Source organism: Notechis scutatus, chromosome 6 (assembly GCF_049901735.1).
Source record: "Notechis scutatus isolate UNSWTSFEM ecotype Mainland chromosome 6, rNotScu1.2, whole genome shotgun sequence".
NCBI classification, from domain to species: domain Eukaryota; kingdom Metazoa; phylum Chordata; class Lepidosauria; order Squamata; family Elapidae; genus Notechis; species Notechis scutatus.
Window position 1 is genome coordinate 58,239,438 of NC_142014.1, and position 16,292 is coordinate 58,255,729.

At 35.1% G+C, this 16,292-nt stretch overlaps 1 protein-coding gene across 3 annotated transcripts in view; it reads right to left on the minus strand.

The window, feature by feature from the left end:
- POLR3B (RNA polymerase III subunit B) overlaps positions 1-16,292 on the minus strand; it is a 66,633-nt gene that overhangs the window by 26,544 nt on the left and 23,797 nt on the right. For all 3 annotated transcript variants that reach the window (XR_015750130.1, XM_087968410.1, XM_026694980.2), the window contains exons 13-21: positions 14,414-14,575; positions 12,842-13,042; positions 12,407-12,569; positions 10,513-10,666; positions 8,600-8,674; positions 7,068-7,166; positions 6,505-6,632; positions 2,874-3,083; positions 327-485 (exon numbers count right to left, since the gene is read on the minus strand). Coding sequence is in view for 2 of the 3 variants with exons in the window: in XM_087968410.1 (XP_087824536.1) it covers positions 327-485; positions 2,874-3,083; positions 6,505-6,632; positions 7,068-7,166; positions 8,600-8,674; positions 10,513-10,666; positions 12,407-12,569; positions 12,842-13,042; positions 14,414-14,575 (1,351 nt within the window). In the remaining variant the exon portion in view is untranslated. The remainder of the gene's footprint in view (positions 1-326; positions 486-2,873; positions 3,084-6,504; positions 6,633-7,067; positions 7,167-8,599; positions 8,675-10,512; positions 10,667-12,406; positions 12,570-12,841; positions 13,043-14,413; positions 14,576-16,292) is intronic.

Consider the following 16,292-nt stretch of genomic DNA (forward strand, 5'->3'; position numbering starts at 1 on the left):
TCAAATGGTGAAAGCGGGGTGGGGGTGGCACTCATCCAAGTGCCTTATTTATGCTCCTTGGAATCAACCAAGATCATGTCACCAAAATTTGGCAGCAAAGCACTGAAAAAATGAGGGTCTGATTTTCGAGAGGTTGCTAAACCATTTGGTATATTCCATGAATGTACATAATTAAACAACAAAGCTTTCCACTGAATCCGCTTACTATTATTCCTTAAGCTATGAGACAAAGGCTACAGATTTGCGATTGAGTTTGAAAATAGCAAATGAACAAAACAGTAGTTCAAACTAATAATTCTTATAATAATAAAGAAAACAATATATACCTGGAGAGCAAATGCCATCAGCATCTAAAATTTCATGCCGCCAAATTGGTTTGCGTGTTCCCGCATCTAGCATGGGCCCCATTACTTTATCAAATGTTTGATTTGTGTAACGCTTGAGAGTACACTTAGCATTTTTGTATACAAGGCACCTTCCAAAGCCTCAAAGAGAACAAAAATATTAATCAAAACTACTGTTAGGGTTATCTAAAATGAGAATCAAGACATCCATTTATTAAATATACTGCACAAATCCATAGTACAGAAAAGAGTTGCTTGGATAGTTATTTATGAAACAATGCACTTAATATGGCTGCAGTCCAATGGACCCTTTTCAAGCTATTCAATTATACTGATTTCATAATAATTTTAATCAGACATGAACCAAAATGTAGTTAGAAATGCAGTGGCTTATGACAATGAAATACTATGTCATAATAGTAACTTTAAGGTGTCACAAGACATTTATAATCTTTCATTAAAATTGTAATTTCAAAGGGGTCAAATCTTTGTTATAGCTACATTTCAAAAGAGCTTAAAAACACGAATTTGTTATAATAGGAGAATTAAATTACATGAATATTTCTGAAAGAACAGCATTGGAGTTTTTAGAATAAAGCATCTAGATTTTAGAACAAACTATCATGTAATTTAACAGGTTTAAAGAACAATAAAATGTAGCTGATATCTAAGTTCCAGATTTGTTTAAAAAGACCATAATTTAATTAAAGAATGATCTGGACTATTTTGTAAAAATATCAAACAAAAAAAATTAATTACCCGTAATAATTTTTGGTTGCAAGATTCCAAAATAAAAACAAATAAAAGTGCTGCATTTCTTTCATTAGCCCTCACTGGCTTAATAATTCCTAAATTTGGAAGAATGCTTCTTCATAAAATTTACTCTCTGAAAGTGTTTTTTCAGTTGAAGTTATGCATAGTATATCTGTACCATTTGGCCGTACGACGTAATTCTGGAGAGTATTTGATTTCCCCCCTAATGTTACTAGTCTACCAGAAAGAAAACATTTTGCTTTAAATCATGTCTGCTATTGTTTTAAGCAAAAAAGAATAAATTAAGTGTGCAGACATTAATGCCAAAGATACATGTCCAGCAATACTACTAGTGCTGCCTGGCAACTGGCAAAAGGGCTCTTAAGGATGGGCGAGTGTAGTAGAATGTACTGCAATACGCAAGCAGTCTGACCACACAAAGTAAACTCAGGCACCCACAATATTATGCCTCAAGCAGAGGAACTGTGTTTTAAATATGATTGATGAGGCAACACTAAAAAGCGTAACATCCAGACAAGTTTGTTTGAAATGAATGCAAGGAATACTCTTTGAAAAACACTGGATATGCTTTTCCCGAAAAAGATTTAATAGGCCCTGATTGGCATTGCAGCCTAATGATAAACTGCAAAGATTTTCGCTTTCTTAAAAACAGGTAGCAAATTTCTTATTAACCTCATTTATTTGCTAGGCAATTTAACACGAATAAAACATTTTTTTTGGTCCAACTAATTTTTCCCCAAGTATCATCATAAGTCCTGATGGTATTCAAGGAATGCAGTTAGTCTTCGACTTAGAACAGTTCATTTAGTTTGAAGCTACAACAGCACTGAAAAAAGCGACTTCTGGCCATTTTTCACACTTAGGACTGTTGTAGCATCCCCATGGTCACATGATCAAAATCCAGATGCTTGGCAGCTGACTCGTATTGATGACGGCTGCAGTGTCCTGGAGTTCATGTGACCCCCTTTTGTGACCTTCTACGAGCAAAGTCAACGGGGAAGCCAGATTCATTTAACAAACATGTTACTTCCCTGATTCACTTAACAACTGGGGCAAGAAGGATCATAAAATGGGGCAAAACTCACTTAGCCAACGGCTCACTTGGTGACAGAAATTTGGGCTCAATTGTGATTGTAAATGGGGGACTACCTGTATTCATCTCTACTGAAATATCTAGAGTTCAAGTGGTACTGGTTTTCATTATTAATGAAAAAGCAGTATTTTGTAAAGCACAATTAAGCCAAATGTAAATGTTTCAAAGTCAGATGGTTAAATTATTTCCATTACAATAGTTTATTTGAAGTTGCCTTTAAGAAGCATTTTCAGCAGTAATTTCTCATTCACTCTAATTCTTGAAAAATTGTTATACTAGAGTTCAGTTGAGATGTAACTATAATCCATTATTATGTTAAAAACAGATTTTCAAACTCTACCCATAAAGTGAGCCCACAAAAATACAAGACAATCAGATTTTGAGCTACCTGCTTTTTCCATCACCCCAGTGTTCTTTTTTGTGATGCGGTATGTCAGCAAATGTGGTCTATTATTTCAAATATCACAAGTGTGGTTTATCAATTTAGATATCACACCAAATCAGTTTTTAACATACTGTAGTGAACAAATACACCTAATGAATCATGGCTTGTCAATTTAAACATCAAAATTGTGATTATTTTTATTTATTCATAGATGTGAATTGTTTGTATTGAGCTGAAGCAAGAGAAATAACTATCCTATTAAATAGAGACTTCTTACCTCTGTCTAAAGAAGCCTTGTTTAAAACCAGAGCATCCTCAATGTCATAACCACTGTAACTCATCACAGCAACCGTGGCATTCTGTCCAGCCGGCAGTTTTTCAAACTCGATGAGTTCTATTGTTTTTGTCTTAACCATTGGTCTTTGTGGATATGCTAACAGATACATAAGGGTATCAATCCTGTTCCTCTGATTGTAGCCAATGGTACCTGCAATTATAAACAAAACAAAATATCTTAAGCAAGTTTGGTGAATGCTTGATTCTACCTGCTATTTACAACATTAGCTACAAAAATGTGGAAAAATCAACAGAAATAGAGCAAATATTTTATGCCAATTATTTCCTTGGCGTTCATTTTAGCAGAGCTAATTAAGTGAGAATGTGCAATACCCAACTTTCTCCACACACTTTTTACATGGAATGTAAATTGTTTTCAGTGTAGGCCTCAAGCAGTTTTGAGCCTCTACAAGTTTTATTTAAAAAATCAATTCGTCTATAAATTATTCTAGAGTTAGATTGCAATTGCTATAGGTTTTTTTTTACTAGATGCTTTTGAGATCTGTAGTAATCTAGTTATAAATACAATTATTGCTTCAGTGTACCAGCCAAAATATAATGACCGTAATATTGAGATTCCTTCTTACAGCCTTGAGCAGAAAGTAATTCTTGAGGCTCCATAAATTGATAAACAAGAGGTACTAACTAAACAGGCAAATAATTTCTGTGTATCTGGAATATGATTCGTATTATCTCAGCCTCATTACTACCTATCTGATTACTCAGATAAGCTGCCCGAGACTTGTTGAAAGAAAAGTCTAATAAAAAAGTACTTAAGTGATCTTCTAACTTCTCAAAATACCATCTACAAATATGATTTTATTTGTATTTATACCTATTGTACACCTTCCAACATGTATCATCAGACTTTCAGTTCATCTGGTAATCTCGCTGTTATTTAAGATCCACTGATCCGCCTAATTTTTGCTAAGCCTCAAGAAAGGCATTTCTCAAGCAATGGAAGTATTCAAATAATCAGAATGGGGCAATGCTGAGTAACAAGTCCTTTCTTCTCGGCAGGGAGCCAAAAGACTATCTCAATAATCCCAAATTCTTGACAGCCCAGGAAGTGACTAAATGGACTTGAACATGTATCTCCCAGAGGACAATACAAAGACTGTTAGTGGCAGCGGGTGAGGAGGGACAGGCAGAGACAACCATAAGGGAGGACTGACACTTTTAAAGAACAAAAGTGTGTTGTGATGAATCACTGTCCAGACAGATTCAAAATAGCCAACTCATAAGTTAACAGCAGCAAATGTAAACCGTACAGATATGTCTGAAGTTAATTTGTAGCCAATCTAGGATTATACAAATTGAGCTTTCCATAGTCACTATGTCTATATCTGTATTTTTTTTTTTACACTGGAGCTTTGGATTGCAACTTCTTTTACCCTAGCCAGCTGGTGTTTATAGGAACTGCAGTCCCACACATCTACAGGGCACCGAAGGGAAGATGTTCAGAAGGGAAAAACAGTCTAGCCACTATTAGCAAATATACAGCACACAACTAGATGTTTAAAGCGTGCATGTTTTTTTTTTTAAATAGTCTTATTACGTCTCAGCTTTAGGACTGTACTTTTATCTCCTTGCTCATTCCTCAGGTGCTTGCAGTAGCACACAGAAACAAAGGCTTTAACAATAATTACTAAAGATATTCAGCAGCTTTTGTATTCCCATCGTCAGCAGCAACGTCAGAGGATTGTATCCAAGGAGCTAAATGTGCAAGACCCTGGGTCAAAGCAGCTGAATACACCAACCTCAGAAAACACAGACAATGAATTGCAAATGACACTGAAAACAAAATGAGAAAAAAAGACCTTCACACAGAAAAGTACAAAAGAACTCTACAGATTCTGAATTGGCTTTCTGTACACACTGATCCTGCTTAACTGTGTGTGGTAACTAACCAAACCTTCTGAGGCTAATAGTCCTAAAATAGATTCTCCTGGAAAAAGAAAGCATGACAAAGAAACAGGATGCAATTAAAAGAAAGGGATGGTGTGTAAAATATTTTTAAGATGCTTCTAATGTGCTGAAGGGAAAGAAAATGTATTAGATAGAAGTTTTGCCTATGTAAAAAAATATTATCTAAGATACTTTTATTCCCCCTCCCCCCCCCCCCTTCAACAGAGAAGCAGCATTATTTGGCTATCTATTATAGTCCCTGAATTTATATGACCACCAGGAATGACACCCTAACTGAATTTCACAGTTAATGTTTTAAGCAAATTGTAATGACAGCTTAGGTCCACTGAGAAAAGCCTCACTGAAATAAATGGATGGCGGTGAGAAGGTTCTCTGCCATCAGTTGCAATTGCTGCAGGTGTTATTTAAGGACCGGTGAAATGTCTTCATAAAGCATTTATTTCGGGAGATGGAGAACAAGCCAGGTTAAAGCTACATGGCAACATGTAATTTGCAAATAACAAATTGTACGTGATAATTTGCTTGCCCTGGTGAAGAACTGGAAATCCATGTTTTACACAAATGTGTAACGTATAAATAAATGTTGTGCAAAATATTTGAGCCACACAAGCTCAAACAAGTAAAGTATTGGTCATCCAATTCTGAGACTGCAGCATTCCCACAAAGCCTTGTGTACAGAAGTCCCATGCCCAGCTAATGTTTCTGCTGGCGATGTGAAGCAGTTATGTGCCCACATGTGCACAGAGACAAAAGACTCATGGGAAAAGATTTCAAAGCCCTGCATGACAGGGGGGTGTCCTCAAAACTTCAAAAGGAGATGCTTTGTTTTTGGCAAAATGGTTTACAAAGCCCCAATTCAAATGCTTTACAGTGTCTTAATGTAAATTAACAGGTATATGTCCATATTAGTTGTAATGTATATGGGCCGTAGGGGCCAGCAATATATAGATTTGTGCAAGTGACCCTCTCTTATGCTTATTTAAAAGTGGCAAGGAGCAAGGAAATCATTGCTAAATTGAAACAAAATGAAGCAAAACAATCAAAACCATCAAAATAGATGACTAGTTATTTGTGTGTTCACTTATACATTTTATACATATATATATATACACACAGTTTTCCCCAGTATTTTTTAGTCCAACCTATTAATATAGATTAATAAATACATATTAGGAAAAGTTTGAACCACTGAACAAATTATAATATATATATTTGTAGAAAGTACAACAGGGCTATGTGAATTTATTTCTTAGTCCTGAATTCTGGAATCCAGTTTTAATAATAAAGCTTAATAATCTCTGTTAAGAAATAATAGTTGATGAATTGGGGATTTCCTGTTTTTTTGAAAAGGAAGTTATAACTACATTGCCCTAAAAATAATATTGATAATTTAATGTTGATAAATGTAAACAGCATGTCACAAAATATATTTCATCCATTTTTTATCTTAGTCTCTGAGTACATTTCTAATTTTGTTTTTCAAAATAGGAAAGCATATAGAAAGTTGTGCCAAAAATTATGGATAAAAGGAGAAGGCACACGTTTTCAAATCAGGGTATCAGAAAATATTTAACAAAGCTGAGGGGAACTGCATCTGGGATGAATGAAATAACTATTCTGATCTGAAGGCACAGAAGTCTTACCCATAGCTTGCTTTCCCATAGCACACTGGTAAGTGTTTCTTGGAGACTGGTTATGATGGGGATATGGAATGAGACCAGCACAGACTCCAAGAAGAGTAAAAGGTTCAATCTCCAAGTGTGTTGTCTCTCTAATAAAAGGAAAAATATATAGCTAGTTAAAATCACATGGTTACATACTGAAAAGCTGGACCTGTGAAGTAAGAATGCCCCCATGGCTTTCTAGAAGTAGGTGAAAACCGAGCTGTTCTGAAAGACCTTTGGACATTAATTAGATCCAATGGTACCGTACTAAACAAACAATGAGTTCATCAATTGTACTACCAAATGAAGAAATAAGATTTTGGATTTTACTGTTTTAATTAATTATGTTACCAAGTCACATAAACGTTCTTGAAAACAAATGTTAATAAAGAAAAGAAACTTCTTTTTATATGACATCTGTGCATACAAAATTTCATCTTTTTTATTATTAGAATATATTCCCAAGAATATTAAATGTCTTCTTGATCCAATTTCAGTGTTACAATACAAAAATTAGGTTTTAATGATGCCAGAATACTTACTTATTGATTGTATGTTCATAGAGTGCAATGTTGCAATCATTTTCCTCATTCACATCCAAATATTCAACAAGGCTTTCATGTAAAAAGTCTTCAAAGTTCCTGAATATAAAATATTTTTCTAGAACAATGTATATGGTCACATAATTCCATGTGCAAATGTGCATAAAAGATAACCAACATATTCTAATACAAAGTGAAAACAGGATTTTTATATAAATGAATTTGCACACAGATTTCTACCTTAAATAGAGTCCAGAATAATTGACCCATTTAACTAAAGACTCTGACTTGCAGTAGCTCTCCAGAGGTTCAGGTAGAGCAGACCTGTCAAACTGGCGGCCTGTGGGCTGGATGCGTCTCACACACAGGCCACGCCCACCCCAGCTCCGCAAACATGATACGTCACAATATGTCATGTGACACTATTGAGTTTGACACCCATGAGGTAGAGAATTGACTGTCCTGGAGATGCTAAGGACTGAACCAGATTTGGTTTCCTCAAGGTTATGTGCCTTACTCATTTAGCCAGGTGCTTCCTTCTTTAACTTTTGTGGTGCCAATGAATACATTTGAAATGGGCACTCTTACCACGCTAATGGAATAGTGGGTATGGTGATCATAAGGCACCCATATACTGAATGGCAAACAAAGTATTGGATTGCAACTACCCACCATGTAATTTCTTAAAGAGATGGAGAAGGATGAGAAAGTGTTCATTACAGGAAATAGCCCCTCTGTATTGAAAAATGATCTCAGAACACAACTGCATCATCTAACCACTATAATTTTTTACTTCAAAGAATGAAATGTTTGGCACCATCAACCTATTAGCTAGCACACACAGCTGCACTAGCTAATGAGCAGAATAGCCTATACAAAAAGCCTGTCAATCAAACCCACGTTTTTGCTAACAAAGAGCTTGATTAGCCAATGTGTGAACCAACCCCTCCTGAAAACCCCTTTAGTCTAATCTACCTGCTGGCTAACACGGAGCTGCAATAGCCAGTACATACATGGCCTGATTGAAAACCCCACTGCCTCAGTCTATATATTGGCTAACATGACATGCTGTTAGCTTATTTTTTGGGGGGTGGGGGTGGGGGTGGGGGAAACTTGCCACCCCAACCCTCCCAAACTGAAGCAAACACAAGGCATGTTCTCCGCGGTGGGACAAAATAACCAGGCGCCTCTTTGTTTTCTCATCCTCAGATCACTAGCTCTGTACAGAGATCCAATGCAGTTGAAAACACTGCAAATGCTTACATCAGCCCTGCTTCTCATTTATTTAATTATTCTTAATTAATGACATATAAAAATAATTTGGTGGAGGGAAAATTTACTGGTTCCAACTAATATCATTTCATGAGTCAGTTTGGAGGCCCAGACACTGAACAGTAGCTTGTTGATGAAGAGTATAGAAGTATCTATGCTTAAATACTGGATTGCAAACATAGGAAATACTGTTTATTCTTATTTTTATGAACAGATGGATCCTGATAAAGAAACCAGAATAATTTGCTGAGTTTGTTTACCTATAACCTTGTGCAAGTTCTTCCATATGCTTTTCTGTTACAGCAGGCTTTTGCTTCTTCACAATAATATAGGGTCTAGATCGTAAGAAAGTTAAAACGTTATGTATTTTATTAGATCTGCACGTACTTTCCATTGCCTCTACAAAGATATTCCCAATATAAAACAGGAAATATCACACAGGAATTATATTCATCTGTATGGTGCTTCATATTAGGCTATAAAGTTTGAAAGGTAGATGAACTTAGAAGGCTGTACCTGCAACTCAGTTATTGGCATTTATTTTCGGTTACAGAGATCACCAGGAGGCATCACTGGTGATCAATGTACCTAAAAACACAATTCAGGACAAACCACACAACTGTGTAAAAGTAGAAAAATTGCCCTTCTCACCCACTAATGTGTATGTAAATTATGAGAATATGACACAATGTAACATCTGTATTATTCTGTATTAATGTGCTCTAACAATTTAACAGCAGGTGGGCTATATATACCATTCTGACAATGTTTTGTGCTTCTTTTCTAATATATATGGCTAGCATATACTGTATTATGGCTAGGGAATGCATAATACGTCTCCATTTAGCCTTTTTATCAATGACTGCAATTTTTTTTAACATTAAGTAGAAAAATTATATATTTTAAAGAGGGAATGGCTATAACCCATTTTACTGTCACTTATTTCTACATTTAATAAATTAACTTTATAAATTTTAAAAGTATAAATTAAATGTGAGTGGATGTCTCTTGAAGGAAAGAGTAGTGTTTTTTTAAAAAAAGGAAACAACATAATGTAGAGCACTCTATGGGACGTAGTTCAGAACAGAGCACATGGAAGCCAATTATTTTATATCACTACCAGTTCCATATCTCTGAAAGATCCTGCTTGAAATTTGGGGAACCACATCTTTCAGTATTAATAAAGCTTGTCTCATTTCTTAGCAGAGCTATTGGTTTGTCTTTGTATAAGGGACTATATGTTTTATGCTGATTCCAAACAAACTTGAAAGAAAAAAAATACCTATTCAAAATTGGTTCCAGAAAACCCAGAACTGAACTTCCACTGTGATTTACCTACTGATAAGCCCCTCATGAACTCAGGTTCAGGTGTTTGAACTTCCTCAACAGGGGGCAATTTCTAATTTCAGATTACAACTTGATTTAATCGATATGCTAAGCTATTGATTAAAATGCTAACTGAATGATATATTCAGTTAATTCATACCAATTTGCTGCTTGGTGGAAACACATTTATTTAGCTTACATGATAACAATATTAAACCTACCATGCCACGGAACCAAAATAAATTCTGCAGTTTTCAAAGCTAAAAAATAGCTTGGAAAAAATAAATTATTGCATTATTTTTTAAAGTTGATTTTTTAATCATTTCTGATTTTTAAAAAATTAAAATTAATGCTTTAAATCAGCAACCTAACCTTTCAAAAGCCTTTTTATCATAAACATATAAGCAAAGTTACAAAGAATGGCATGCCCAGTTAGATAGACATCAAGAGTTGTTACTATTTGCATATAATTTCCAGTATGACCTAATTCCCAGTATAACCACAATATTCCAGTTTAAGAAATCAGTTTAAGAGCTAATTCCTGCTTTCAAGGTTGAAATGGAGATCCCAATAACTACAAAAGGATTAAAGAATAAAATCACAGAAACATTGAAAAATTAAATAACACTAATCATACAACATGATGGATACTTTTAACTGCTGACATGTGCATCCCTTGAGTTCCAATTTATATGACAGGCTTGTTGGTGAAGAGCCAACTGCTTGCCAATCAACTTGTGGAGTGCACGTGTGTCTAAAACTTTTTTTTATGAGTGAACTGAACAACTTATTTGGAGTGGAATATTCTGGTGCCATGGTCTGGGAAAAGCATATTCAAAATTCTTACCTACATAATCTTCCACCATCACTAGAAATATAGACACATCTGTCTGCAAGATTTGTGGAGATTGAAACAAATTCATTGATATAGCCTGCTCTACGCATTAGTCGGAATGTATAGACCAGTTTCTGATGATCTCGAATGACACCAAGGATGTTACCTGTTCAAGCAAACAATTAAACGATTCTGTAAATGTTACCATCATTTCAATGGATAAAGCCAAATGTTGGCTCTCTATGGCAGGGATCCCCAACCTTTTCGACGCCGCGGCCCGGTTCCGGCGTCAGCTGGGCGCCGCGGCCCGGTTCCGGCGTCAGCTGGGCGCCGCCATCTTTTTTTGACGAAAAATCACTTTCGGTGACGTCACCGGAAGTGATTTTTAAAAAATGGCGGCGCCAGCGCTCCGGTGAGCTTTTTCCGGTGAGCTTTTTCGGCTTTTCCGGCTTTCTACCCGGAAAAGCTCACGGAAGCGCTGGCGCCGCCATCTTTTTTGACGAAAAATTGCTTTTTTTACCAAAAAAAGATGGCGGCGCCCAGCAACCAGCGGCCCGGTAAGGCTTGTTCCGCGGCCCGGTACCGGTCCGCGGACCGGCGGTTGGGGACCCCTGCTCTATGGAATAACAATCCAAGTTGTCATCAGCATAGTTATGAAATATTTGATCAATTTCTATTCTGTCCTGGGACATAAACATGCAACAATTAATAGCAAAGTCAATGCATTTTTCAAGAAATTATAGTAGGTAATTCCACTGGATTTCTGCTATAATTTGGATTTGGATCAGTAATTCCTAAAAATGAAACGGTAGTAACATTTAAAGCACTGAAATAAAGTGATGCAAACCTAAAAAAGAACAATTTTCATGTTCCAACAAAAGCAATTTTATTATCCTTTTGTTGATATCATTATTACTTATGGTCTCTCTTAAAAGTTAAAAATTATGTTTCCTGGTAAAATCTTGCTGGGTTGGAACTCTCATAATTATAGGAGAGAAAAAGCTTTATTTTACCCTTCTATTATTTCTACACATTTCCCCCCAATTGGTATTTTCCAGATATGAGGGATAGTAACTTTTAACATTCCCAATCATGTATGTATATTTTTCTAAAAACAATTTCACACTGTATCAAATGCATTTTAAACATTTATTGAATATTACCTGGGAACATTTTGCATGAGAAACAGCAGTATTGGGAACAATGCACAACAATTGTGCAGAGACAGATTTTACTATCTCACATCTTGCTCCTGATTTCTCAACAGGGTTATGGGATTATTTCCTGCCATAACTGCATTTAGGTACTTTTTAAATGTGGAAGTTGGGTTTCTAAAGCTTTGTCTCATGTCTTAATTAACATAAAAGCTTTACAATCATCCCCATTGTATGAAAATCATATCTCTATAATGAAATACTGTATATTACAGATTTATAAAAATTGGCTTCCCCAATCAACACTTACATGTAACTTTAAATGTTGCATTTATGCCATGATGAATCATCAAAAAAAAATGCAAGTAGTATTCTATTTGGCACACATGCATTCTACAGTTCTCAAACTTTGCATAATGCAGTGTACTCACAAGAGGCACCATGGGATATTTTAAATTCTCAAGGGAAACAGTGATATTCAACATTGGTCAGATACCACAAGAACTACTAGCTTGGAACAGTTCAGTTTTGGCTTAGCAGTGTTGTGAAAAAATTACTGAGATTCTAACTGAAATGACAAAGTTTGCGAACCTTTAACTGCACTGTTAACATATACAATCACACATTAAAAAATCTCATTTTCTGAAAAATTACCTGATCAAGTCTTGATTATTATGAGAAGGACATACCATTTATACCAATGTTTAAACTTCTAGTAACCTGTTTCACTTGGATTAAAAGCAGTAACATACCATTAAGGAAAACAAGAAACACGTTTGGATATGAAAGTTCCTCTCCACACAGAAGGTTTACATCTTCCACTCCAAGGTTACCAGCTAATTTAATAATAGGGCCATCTTCCATGTCAGTAGTAATGTGAGTCATCAATGCTAGGTTTTTAACCAAGCCACAGGCCTGACGAAAACAGAAATCAATTAAAAAATTAAAAAGGAAAACAAGTATATAAAATCAATTCATATCACTAAAATACTAAGAGATAAATTTAACAAACAAATATGTTATCATGTATCAGATATATTAGTATGTGATTTTGTGCAGTATATAATGTCAATATTTATGTTTGCAATTTTAAGATGAGAAAAGACAAAGGCAGTACATCCATATAACAACCTATAAATTATAACATAATATGACAAGGGGAAGTACATTAACCCAATGGAACTTACCTCTCCTTCAGGAGTATCTGATGGGCACAGCATTCCCCACTGAGATGGCTGCAGAGATCGGGGCCCACTCACTTTCCTGGTCTTTTCAAACTGAGAAGAAATCCTTGTCATCATCCCCAAAGCAGAGATATAGGACAAGCGTGACAAAACTTGAGTCACACCCTGTCGATCCATCTTGAATCTCTTCAGTGACCAATTCCCCTAAAGATAAAGAACCGTGTAAAACTGGTCAACGCTTAAAACAACCTTTTACATTTCTAAACAGTATCAGTTTGGAAAATATGGTAAAACAGCTCCAGATATTCATCTATCAGGAAAATCTAGGGAACCTATTTGTATAAATGATAATAATCATGCTGTCATTCATGTGTTGAATTTCAACATGCCAAGATTTTGCTGCATTTTTTGATCAATTGTTTGTTACAGGGAAATTTCTCAATTGCTTAAAGTCCATTTCAATTTGTATTTGGCATTTTGATACAAGTACTAAGGTGAAGAGATACATAAGCAAGACATTTCTCTGTTGGTAAACAACTGGAATGGTTGGAACAGCCCAATACATTATTTATTTATTTTAGGATGCATTATAATAATACATTTCCTGGACAGGATCCAGATTTAAATCACAGAATCGTAAAGTTGGAAAGGGTCTTTTAAAACCATTGAATCCAGTTCCCTACTTAGTGCAAGAATCCAAATTAAAACATGAACAATACACTTCCCTTTTCTTGATAACTGGTACCATCGTTAAACTGTACTTAACTTCAGAAACATTTAAAAAAAATGTCACTCAACTTAAAACTATAATATTAAGTCCGGTACACTGTTATGAAGAACAGTTATTGCAATAATATAAGAACACACCAAATAAACCAAAGTAGTTAAAGACAGACTTTTTTTTTTAAGTGTTATAACGTAAATTAAGAAGTTTGAAAACAGACACTAATCACAAATCTTTTCTGATAGCAGAAAGATAATAATCTAGATGCTAAGTTGTTCTGTTTGGAGTGAACATTTAACAATTATGTTGCCACACCTAAAAAGATCCTTTTTACTTAAATCAAGAAATTAACTGGATCTGGTTCTTTGCTCACATTCTCAAGAAGGACATCAAACAAAATAGAGACAATGCTTTAAACACCTCCATCAACTGACAGAAATATACTGTACTGATAAAGGAGAATATTTTTAGCTCAGGGCTGAAATGATGGGTCCTTGGTGCTTTCTTGCAAACATTTCATTACTCAAACTAGGTAACAGCATCGGTGATGATATTACCTAGTTTGTATAATGAAATGTCTGCAGGAAAACAACCAAGCTTAGAGAGCACCAAGGGCCCTTCATATACTGTACTTTCCAGATGATAGAAACCAAAAATGGATGAACTGTAAAATAACTTACACATATAACACAGCAAGTTACTAACAATTCTTCTCTAAACAAATCCAAGGAAAATTTTGAATTAAAATTGGAAAAAGAAGCACTATGCGATATGACAACCTGTAATTTGCACTTAATCCTATCACTTGGTTCATGGTATCTCAAGGCTGTCCATCCACATGAAACACTTACGGTCGAGATGGCATTCACCATACCGTTGGTGATTTGATCTTGCCGCATGTGCTTAACTACATCAAACTGGGCCGCTCTTTGCTTGGGAATTACTTGGTCAGCAATTTTCTTCAACTCAGAGTTGAATTTTTTGAACAAGTCTTCAAATAGAAGGGACAGAAGCTGCAACAAAATTTAAAATAATTAATTTACAATCCAGGAAATGTTAAAATAGAGCGATGTTGCTATAATATTGTTTATCCAATATTTAGGAAAGGAGAAAACAGAGGGTCCTTCCAATTCTGTGGAGTTTTAATTATTCCATATCTAATAAATTCCTTCCAACTCATTTTACTTTTTAAAATTTGATTTTCACTTTTTTAGTTTGTTCACTAGTTTGCCCATTCACATGCAGTGATTTTTCTACTGATACTTTTTTTTTTTGGGGGGGGGGGTGTATTTTTATTTAAAGCTATCTAACATGTTTCCCAGCAAGGTAGCCAGAGATTAAACACTGCTTTTCATTCTCAGCTTCTTTTCTTGTCTCTAGAAAACAGCTCCATTTCAAACTTTATTTTTTACAATTCTAATTGTCAGGAAGACTAAAATACAGTTGCTAGTGCATGCCAAAAATGCAAGTTCCCAGTATACAATACATTGCTAAGAACCAAACAAGCTAAGTATTTAAACAGTCCCTGTTAAGACATTCTGGAATCTATTGCATAATGTAATTCCTGCAGGGAATGAGTCTGTTTTAAAACTGTCTCCATTTTCTTAGAAGTATTAGCAGAACTCTGCCCCTTTTGGCAAAAGGCCAAGCATCTACTTTGCTGTCCAAATTAACATTTACACTGATTATATTCATCATGTTTCCATCATTGTATCCCTAATAGTTTATTATAGAAAACACTAGCTGATAAAGTTTCTTTTGGTTCAAAATCTAGATCATTTTGAACACACAGTAACTGAAATGCTTTACTATTAATGGTGCATATTCTAGATTTTATAAACTGCACTCTAAAGTATAACTTTAAAGAAACAACTGTTGCAGGCTGTTATTACTTTGAGTTTCTCGTAACTTCCAAGTCTGGATATCACAATATAAATGACAATAAACTATAAGTGATTATTTATAATCGTAATGGCATCATACAATATATTAGCAGAACGAAACTTTTCATGTTTTACAGTGAATTCAGTCACTTAAGTGGCTGTAATATCCAGGATTTCAGACAGAACTATTTCCCAGTCCCACTTGAAGATATATCATCCACTATATAGAATATATAATAAACACTCTATACATTTTACTGACTTTGAAAAGGTTTCCAATAATCAGTAGTATTTTCTTTCTGTTCTAATCTATTCTAAGAGTAACTTTTTTTGACTTTTGTTTGTTCTAAAGGGGTTTATTCCTAAGGGCATGGCAAAGATTCATGATAGCCTATTTTTGGATCGAGCGTAAATGATTAAACACTGAATGGAATGGAATCCCAGCAATAATAAGCATTAAATTTTCATTGCAAGCATAAGGCCTTTCAAAAAGAGGACTGGGAAGTAAATTATACCCAAATGTGGTTGAGGGTATAAGGGAAAGAAGTGACAGTTCATCAATTGATTTCCACGGAAAATCCTGAGGAAAAAAAATTAATAAAGAAGTTAAGCTGCTGAAATAGAATTTCACCAATTAGCTTAATGTCAGAGAATTCTAATTAGGCTCCTTGAGATTGCCATTTACTGTTTAAGGCTTTCGAGTGCCAAATTCTCCTTTTCACACAAACTGGTTGCAAAATTAAAGACATTAGGCAGCCTTAATTATATTATCAGAACAGCTGGGATTAGTCAATCTCTGAAGTCAAGACGGTTTTCTTTTGTCATAGGGTAGAAATCCTTTCCTTTC